The 9,238-nt window shown below is 40.4% G+C and overlaps 1 protein-coding gene across 2 annotated transcripts in view; it reads left to right on the forward strand.

The window, feature by feature from the left end:
* Positions 1–9,238, forward strand: part of SPRING1 (SREBF pathway regulator in golgi 1) — a 163,341-nt gene that overhangs the window by 11,643 nt on the left and 142,460 nt on the right. Inside the window, exon 5 of one of the 2 annotated variants that reach the window (XM_069081693.1) lies at positions 7,485–9,232. The exons of the other annotated variant lie outside the window; for it this stretch is intronic. Within the exon in view, the coding sequence (XP_068937794.1) occupies positions 7,485–7,568 (84 nt within the window). The 3' untranslated portion in view covers positions 7,569–9,232. Of the gene's footprint in view, positions 1–7,484; positions 9,233–9,238 lie in introns of those variants that run through there. 2 annotated transcript variants of the gene reach the window in all.

Consider the following 9,238-nt stretch of genomic DNA (forward strand, 5'->3'; position numbering starts at 1 on the left):
ATTGTTCTCCTTTATCGTTTCTTAACTGTGTACTTAGAGCTCTACCATTAGGCTATTGTTGGGTAAAATGGCAGGTATTATGGAAGCAATTGGAAGCTTTCTGGGTTACCAAGTTCTTGGACAACTTTTCTTCTGGAATGGAAAGTTCAACAAGTGGGGAGTTGAGAGTCTAACTCTCTCTAGTTGGGGAGTTGCATGAAAAGGAAAAGTGAGTCTGCCAGTCATTAAACATTTCATAAGTACCTGCTACCTACCAGGCACTGTGCTCATCTTTATATGAGTAAGATAACTGATAGACACTTGCAGTTAGTTCTGGTGTTTGGGTAAGGGGAACCCTGCTCATTACTTGGGATTTAACAAACCAGTTACCTTAGCTTTGGCTCTCTGCACCCTGCCTCCTGGGATTCTGTGATTTAATTTGTGTAGGAAACCAATTTATGGTCCTCTAGAATTGCCTCTGAGAGTTTTAAGTGATTTTTCCCCAGTTCACATAGAGGCTATATATGTCCGAATACATTGTATTGAACCCAAGTTTTCCCTATGCCTAAGCATCTCAGCAGCTATATATCTGCTGTTGTCCCCATGCTCTACCACCCTCCCTATTCTTCCATTCCCTTAGAGCTTACATGAACATGAAGGTTCAGCTGAACCTTCCTAAATTGCTCTCCAAAACCAGCTTTAAAATAATGCCTCAGATTGAATTCTGGAGAGGAAGAAGGAACAAAAGGTCAGGGTGAGATATTTTTCCAGCCTGAGACAGCTTGGGAGATTGACAGGAGAAGGGTGTGATGCTAGGGTAGAGTCCTGACCAGAGTGCATGAGGCAGCAACTCTGGTGGTAGTCTGTGGAGGTGATCAAAACAGCAATAGTAGCAGCTTCAGGGGGTTGGGCACCTGCTCAGAAAGGGATTATAGGGGATGCTTTGCTGGTATTGCATGCAAGGTCCCATTGGCATTGCCCATACACAGTTCTGGGTCAGAGTTTCAGAACCAAGAGGAATATGCTAGCAGCTATAGGGAAGTCAAGTTCCTTTCTGGGTAAAGCCCAGACCATAGGCCAGGAGAATTCCTTGACTACAGAATTCCTTGGATCATACCACCTTGGAAACACCAAAAACTTACAGGACCTCCCAAAACTAGCTCTGAAAACAGCAGAACATAAAACCTAAAGCTTGGGACAGTGTACCTGTCACCCTAGGAGCAGAGCTTAGCTTTACCATAAACTTAAAAGTCAAAAAAATAGGCTAGAAAAATGAACAACAACAACAACAGAGAATCTGACAGTAAAAAGTTACTATGGTGACAGGGAAGATCAAGACACAAAGTCAGAAGATGTTTATGTCAAGATAGCTACATGCAAGGCCTCAAAGGGGAAAAAGTGAATTGGACACAAGCTCAACAAGAATTCCTAAAAGAGCTCAAAAAGGATTTTAAAAATTAAATGAGAGGTAGAGGGAAAATTGGGAAAGGAAATGAGATTGATTGCAAGAAAATTATGAAAAGAGAATTGCTTGGTAAAGGGCACACAAAAAATACTGAAGAAAATAAAACTTTTAAGAAACAGAATTAGACATGGGAAAAGAAATATAAAAACTCACTGAAGAAAATAATTCCTTAAAAATTATAATTGGGCAAGTAGAAGCTAATGATTCTATGAGACATCAAGAAACATTAAAACAGAGTCAAAAGAATAAAAAAAAAGAAGACAATGTGAAAAAAAAACTGACCTGGAAATAGATTGAGGAGAGACAATTTAAGAATTATTGGGCTACCTGGAAGCCATGATCAAAAAAAAAAAGTTCAGACATCATATTTCCCCCACTTAATGGTATTTTATTTTTTTTAATTACATGTAAAGATAATTTTCAACATTCACTTTTATCAGATTTTGAATTCCAAATTTTCTTCTTTTTTTGCTGTCCTCCTCCCTCCCCAAGAGAGCAAGCAATCTGATATAGCCAATACAGGTACAAAGATATTAAATATTTCCACATTAATCATGTTGTGAAAGAAGAAATCAGAACCAAAGGGAAAAACCACAAGAAAGGGGGAAATAAAGAAAGTAGTATGCTTTGATCTGCATTCTGGCTCCATAGTTCTTTCTTTGGATATGGATGGCATCATGAGTTTTTTGGAATCCAGACATCATATTTCAAGTAATCAATGAAAACTGCCCCTATATCCTAGAACCAGAGGGTAAAATAGAAATCGAAAGAATCCACTGATCACCACTTGAAAGAGACCACAAAATTAAAACTCTGAGAAATAGGATAGCCAACTTCCAGAGCTCCCAAGGCAAAAAGAAAATATTTTAAGCATCCAGAAAGAAACCATTGAAATATCATGAAACCAGGTGGCTAGGTGCCATAATGAATAGAGCACCAGCCCAGGAGTCAGGAGGACCTGCGTTCAAATATGACCTCAGACACTTAACATTTACTAGCCATGTGACCTTGGGCAAGTCACTTAACTCCAATTGCCCTGCCTTTTCCCCTCCAAAAAGCAAAAAAAAAAAAATGAAACCACAGTCAGTATCACATAAGCTTTAGCAGTTTCCACCTTAAAGGTGCAGAGGGCTTGGAAAATGAGATTCCAGAAGGCAAAGGAGCTAAGATTACAACAGAAAATCATCTGCCCAGCAACACTGAGTATAATCCTTCAGGAGAAAAAAAAATGGGCATTTAATGGAATAGAGGACTTTAAAGCATTCCTACTGAAAAGACAAGAGCTGAATAGAACATTTGACATTCAAATCAAGGGAAGCACAAAAAGATAAACATAAAAGAAAAATCATAAAGGACTTAATATGGTTAAACTGCTTCCTATGTGGGAATATGCTGTGTGTAACTTCTAACAACTTGATCATTATTAAGGCAGTTAGAAGGAGTAAACATTTACAGAGGGCATGAGAATGAGCTCACTATGATGTAGTGATCTCAGAAAAAGAAAGGAAGGTAAGAAAGAGAAATACTAGGAGAAGAAAAGAGAAAATTATCTCACATAAAGTAGGTACACAAAGAACAGCTTTTACAGTGGAAGAAGGAAATGGGGGTTGGGGGAAATGCTTGAATTCTACTTTCATTGGAATCATTTCAAAGAGTAAATAACATACAAGCTCAATTGAAATCTATCTTACCCAGAAGGAAAGTAAGAAAGGAAAGGTATAAGAAAAGGGTGAGGGTAGCAATAGAATGAAGGACCGGTTAAGGGAGAAAGTAGTCAGAAGCAAAAGACTTGAGAAAGAATAGGGTAAAAAAAAGAGAGGATAAACAAGGAAAAAAAATAAGATGGAGGAAAACATACTAATCGTATCTGTGAATATGAATGGGATGAACTCTGCCATAAAACAGAAACAGAGAGCAGAATGGATTAGAAATGAGGACTCAGCAGTATGTTGTTTGTAAGAAACACACTTGATAGAGCACCAGCCCTGGAGTCAGGAGGACCTGGGTTCCGATCCGGCCTCAGACAATTAATACACCCACACAAAAAAACCTAGCTGTGTAAACTTGGGCAAGTCACCTAACCCCAATTGCCCTCCAAAAAGAAAAAAGAAACATACGTGAAACAGAAAGATACATGTAGAGTTACAATAAGGAGCTGGAACAAAATCTGTTATGTTTCAGCTGAAAAACTGCAGGTAGCAACCATGATATCGGACAAAGCAAAAGCAAAGACAGGCCTCATTAAAAAACATAAGCAGGGTAACTATTTTGCTAAAAGGTAACAGACAGTGAAATAATATCAGTACTAAACATAGGCACCAAATGGCAGAGCTTCCAGATTCTTAAAGGAAAAGTTAAATAATTTAAAGGAGGAAATAGACAGTAAAACTATGCTAGTGAGGGACCTTAGCTTTCCCCTCTCAGAACTAGACAAATCTAACCATAAAATACATAAGAAAGAAGTTAAGGAGATGAACAGAATTTTAGAAAAGTTAGATATGATAGACATGTGGAAAAAAGTTGAGTGATAATAGAAGGGAACATACCATTTTTTGCACATGTACATGGCACCTTCACAAAAATTAACTGTGTATTAGGGCATAAAAACCTCATAAACAAATGCTGAAAAGCAAAAATATTGAATGCATCTTTTCCAGACCATAATGCAATAAAAATTGCTTGTGATAAAGGGCCTCGGGTGCATGTATTAAAAGCTAATTGGAAACTAAATGATCTAAAATAATTAGGACAGGTAGGTGGCACCGTGGATAGAGCACTGGATCTGAAGTCAAGAAGACTCATCTTTCTGAATTCAAATCCAGCCCTCAGATACTTACTAGCCATGTGTGTCAGGAAAGTCAGTTAACTCTGCTTGCTTCAGTTTCTCATCTATAAAATGAGATGTACAAGGAAATGGCAAACCTCTTCAGTATCTCTGCCAATAAGACCCCCAAATGGGGTCATTAAATCAGACAACTGAAAAATGACTCAACAACAACACTTAGACCAAAAAAAAAAATAGAGAAAGAGCAGATCACTGAATTGAACACTCAACTAAAAAGACCAAAAAAAGAACAAATTAAAAATTCTCAATTAAACACCAAATTGGAAATCTTCAAAATTAAAGGAAAAATTAATAAAATTGAAAGTAAGAAAATTATCGAATGGATAAAACTAGGATCTGATTTTATTTGAAAACAACAATAATAAAATAGATTAAAAATTGATAAACCATTGGCTAATTTGATTTAAAACAAGAAAAAAACCCAATTAACCAGTATCAAAAATGAAAAGGGTAAATTCACCACCAGTGAAAATGAAATTAGAGCAATTATTAGAAGCTATTTTGCCCAATTATATACCAATAAATCTAATAATTAAGTGAAATGAATGTTTACAAAAATATAAATTGCCAGAAGAGGAAATAGAATATTTAAATAACTCTGTCTTAGAAAAAAGAAAATGAACAAGCCATAAATGAGCTCCCTAAGGAAATGGCCCCAGTACCAGATGGATTCACAAGGGAATTCTACTAAACATTTAAAGAACAATTAATTCCAATACTACATTTGGAAAAATAGGCAAAGGAGCCCTACCAAATTCCTTTTATGAGATAAATATGATGCTGATGCCTTAACTAGGAAGAGGAAAAAGAGAGAAAGGAAACTATAGGTCAGTTTTCTTTATGAATTGATGTAAAAATTTAAAATAAAATCCCAGCAAGGAAATTACATTGCTGTGTCACAAAGATCATACACTGTGACCAGGTGTGATTTCATCCTAGGAGTGGAGGACTGTTTTAGTATTAGGAAAATTATCAACATAATTGGCCATATTGATAACAAAAATTATATGATGATTTCAATAGAAGCTAACAAAAAAACTTTTGACAAAGTATAGCACCCATTCCAGGCTGTGGGGACAAAGCTGTTTAGCACTATTTAGCAAAAATTGCTGTGGAAACTGAAAAAGTAGTTTTGTAGAATCTTAGGTATAGACCAACATTTCACAAGGTATTCCAAGGTAAGGTCCAAATGGGTGCATGGTTAGACATAAAAGGTGATATAAGCAAATTAGAGAAGCATGGAAAATTCTGCCTGTCACACCTTTGGATGAGGAGTTTTGAGAGGATCACGGGAAATAAAATGGGTAATTTTGTTTAAATTAAAGAGCTTTTACATAAACAAAACCAGTGCAGCCAAGATTAGATAGAAAGCAGGAAGTTAGGGGACAGGATGGGATTGTACAGCATGTCTCTTTGATAAAGACCTCATTTCTCAAATATTTAGGGAATTCAGTCAGATTTATAAAAATGTGAATCATTCCCCAATTTGTAAATGGTCAAAGAAAATGAACCCACAGTTTTCAGAACAAAGCTAGCCATAGTCATATTTTTAAAATGCTCTAAATCACTAGTGATTAGAGAAAGGCAAATTTAAATAATTGAGGTACCATCTCACAACTATCAGATTAGCTGATATGATAGAAGAGGAAAATGACAAATGTTGGAGGAGATGTGGAAAAATTGGGACAATAATGCATCCTTGGTGGTGGTGTAAACTGGTGTAGCCATTCTGAAAAACAATTTGGAACTATGCCCAGAGGTCTGTAAAGCTGTGCATACCAATTGACCCAGCAATATCACTGCTAAGTCTGTATCCCAAAGAGATCAAAGAAAAAGGAAAAGGATGTATATGTGCAAAAGAATTTAGAGCAGCTCTTTTTCCGGCAGCAAAGAATTAGAAATTGAAAGGACGGCCATCTAATAGGAAATGGCTGAACAAGTTTTGGCATACTATTGTGATGGAATACTATTGTGCTATAAGAAATGATGAGCAGGAGGATTTCAGAAAAACCTTGGAAGACTTAAATGAACTAATGCAAAGTAAAGTAGTCAAAACCAGGAGAACATTGTACACAGTAACAGTATTATACAGTGATCAACTCTGAAAGACTTAGCTACTTAGCTTAATACAATGTTCCAAGACAATTCCAAGAGATACATGAAAAAAAAAATGTTATCTAAAGAGACCATTGATGGAGCCTGTGTGTGGACCGAAGCATAATTTCTTCATTTTATTTATTTATTTATTTATTTATTGCTTTTTGGAGGGGGGGAAGCAAGGCAATTGGGGTTAAGCGACTTGCCCAAGGTCACACCACTAGCAAGTGTTAAGTGTCTGAGGCCGGACTTGAACTCAGGTCCTCCTGGCTTCAGGGCCGGTGCTCTATTCACTGTACCACCTAGCTGCCCCATTTTTCTTGCTTTTTAAAAATTTTGGAGCATGGCTAATTTGAACCACGTTTTGTATGATTTCACCTGTATAATTGATATCACATTTCTTGCTTTCTCAGTGGGAGAGAATTTGAATTCTAATTTTTTTAATGTGTTAAAAATAAATAATAATTTTTTAAAAGAAAACAAGAAAAAAAATCAGTGCTGCTGCTTACTGATGAAAGAGTATATCTATTTGCTCTCTTTTGTCTCCACTTCCCATCCCAGTAACTTTCCAAGCCAGAGCCCCTGCCACACTGGCCACCACTACCCTGTATGTCTTATTTCCCTCATTATAATGTGGCCTCCTTGAGGTTAGGGATTGTTTCTGAACTAGCACAGTGCCTTGTATGCAGCAGGTACTCAAATACATTTTTGTTGAATTAATGGTTGATTGGAGTAAGAAGCAACTAGCATGTGCAGTGAGTTTTTGATTAAATGTCCACAGTTGTCTCTTTCCTTCCTCCAAATTGGAAAGTCTTGTGAAGTTTGGTGTGCTCTCTCTCTCCCCCTCCCTTCTCTCCTTCCCTCCCTCTTCCCCATCTCTCTCTCTCTCTCTCTCTCTCTCTCTCTCTCTCTCTCCCCCTTCCTCTCCCTCTCTCTCTCCTCTCTCTCTGTCTCTGTGTCTCTCTCTCTCCCCCTCTCCTCCCCTCTTTCTCCCTCTCCCTCTCTATCTACCCCCCTCCCCCCTTGTCTCCCTCTACCCCCTTCCCCCATATCTCTCTCACTCTTTCATGGGTCTCTTCTCTTTCTCTTTCCTCACAGAGTGTGCAACATGAGAACACCTACAGAGACCCCATCGCAAAATATTGCTATGGAGAGAACCCCCCAGAACTTTTCCCTGCATGATGGGGAGCTGGGGTGGAAAGAACTGTGCCTATGAGGCCAGAATGTGGAGGAGGGGTGCACCTGAAGACCTCAGCCTGCTCTTGGGGGAGGGGCATCTCTTCAGACTCAAAATGAGCCCATGGGTTAGAAGACTTGCCCCTCCAGTGGGTGTTGGGCCTCTGCCCTCCCCGGTGTGAGCTGGAGGATGGTACTGAAAGGGACCATGAGAAAACCAGGACCCCTCCTCAGTTGCCCACCCTTTTCCCTGTGCTGAACATCTTGTCCTGCCCGGCTGGGTGGACACATTCTCTCAAGCTGCAGCTTATATCAGGATCCAATCAAGTGGTTGGAACTCCTCAAAGAGAGCCTAATCTTCCTCTTTTGCCCCCTGTCCCCTTCCCTTTGCTTGGGCTTTGGGGTTCAATGTTACCCTCATGGCCCAAGCCTCAGCTTTGTATATAACTGTAAATTATTTATTGGACTGATTTGGGCTAGTAGAAGAGTATTTCCTGCAGCCAAAACCTATTGCCTTTCAGCTTCTAGTCAGATGTGTCCCAGAGCAAAAGATTAGATTTCTGCTGATTCCTTGTGTTAACATGTTTTGTGAGTTAAAAGGATATATTTGTGCATATCCAGTCGCTTTACTCTTGGGGCCCAGACTTCTCCCACCAGGGCTCCAGTTTTTCATCCAGTGAAATGTCTTCATGCCTAAAGCTTCTCAGCGTTGGTGGTGCCCTATTAGCTTTAGCCTAATGTATAAAAGAATTCAATACTTCCCAAGGGACACGAATGTCCGGACCTCCAGCGGGCCAGCTGGTCTACCCTTAGGTGTTGACTCATTGACCGGCATTTGAAAGGACAGCATTACCCCAGGGCTCATGCTGGAATCTTCCTGGTTTCTGATTCTCCTGGGGGAGGCCTAGGGAAAATCAGCCCCATTTCTGTGAGGCGGGATGGAGATGCTGAGTACGTCCTTGTAGCGTGCACACGGCAGACTTGCTGTCGTCTGGCTCCTCAGTGTCCCCAGCCCTTGAACCGATGTTCCGGGTCCCTGTGCTCCAAGCAGCCCCAGCTTTAAGGGGCTGCTGCTGTTTTATGTACAGGATGAGTGAGAGAAGAGGCAGGCGCTTCCATCACGGCAGGGAGTGTTCACCTCGCAGCTGGCCCCTTGGCGTGCTGCGGTCCCCAGGAGGGCAGAGGAACTCCAACCTTTGGCCTGATGAAGAATGGGCACGTGGCCACCTTTGCAAGGGGAGTGAGAGCGCGCCAGGCTGGAGTCAGAGCCGAGGGCGGCTCTCTAGGCCTCTGCTCTATCTTGGGTCCGAGAGGTGATCTTTGGCAAAGCAGGACTCTTCTTCTGACTTCGGTTTTGTCGTCTGTAGAATGGAAGAGGTTGGGCTGAAGGGTCTGTGGAGTTCCTTTTACCCTTGATTCTCTGTTTTAGCTCCTTGTCCCTTTCAGCCAACCCCCCCCCCCCCTTCTTGTTCTGTTCTTTGTGCCGTGAGCAGCTCTACCCCGGCTTTGTGCTTTGTGCTAAGGCTCCCCCCCAGCTTTGCTTCTTGCTCTAAGTGCTAAGGGTGCCCCCCCAGCTTTGCTCCAAGTGCTAAGGGCTCCCCCCCAGCTTCGCTTCTTGCTCTAAGTGCTCCCCCCAGCTTTGCTTCTTGCTCTAAGTGCTAAGGGCTCCCCCCCCA

This window comes from Petaurus breviceps, unplaced genomic scaffold (genome assembly GCF_028583685.1).
Source record: "Petaurus breviceps papuanus isolate PSGF00001 unplaced genomic scaffold, PetGlider_PUasm1.0 99, whole genome shotgun sequence".
NCBI lineage: Eukaryota > Metazoa > Chordata > Mammalia > Diprotodontia > Petauridae > Petaurus > Petaurus breviceps.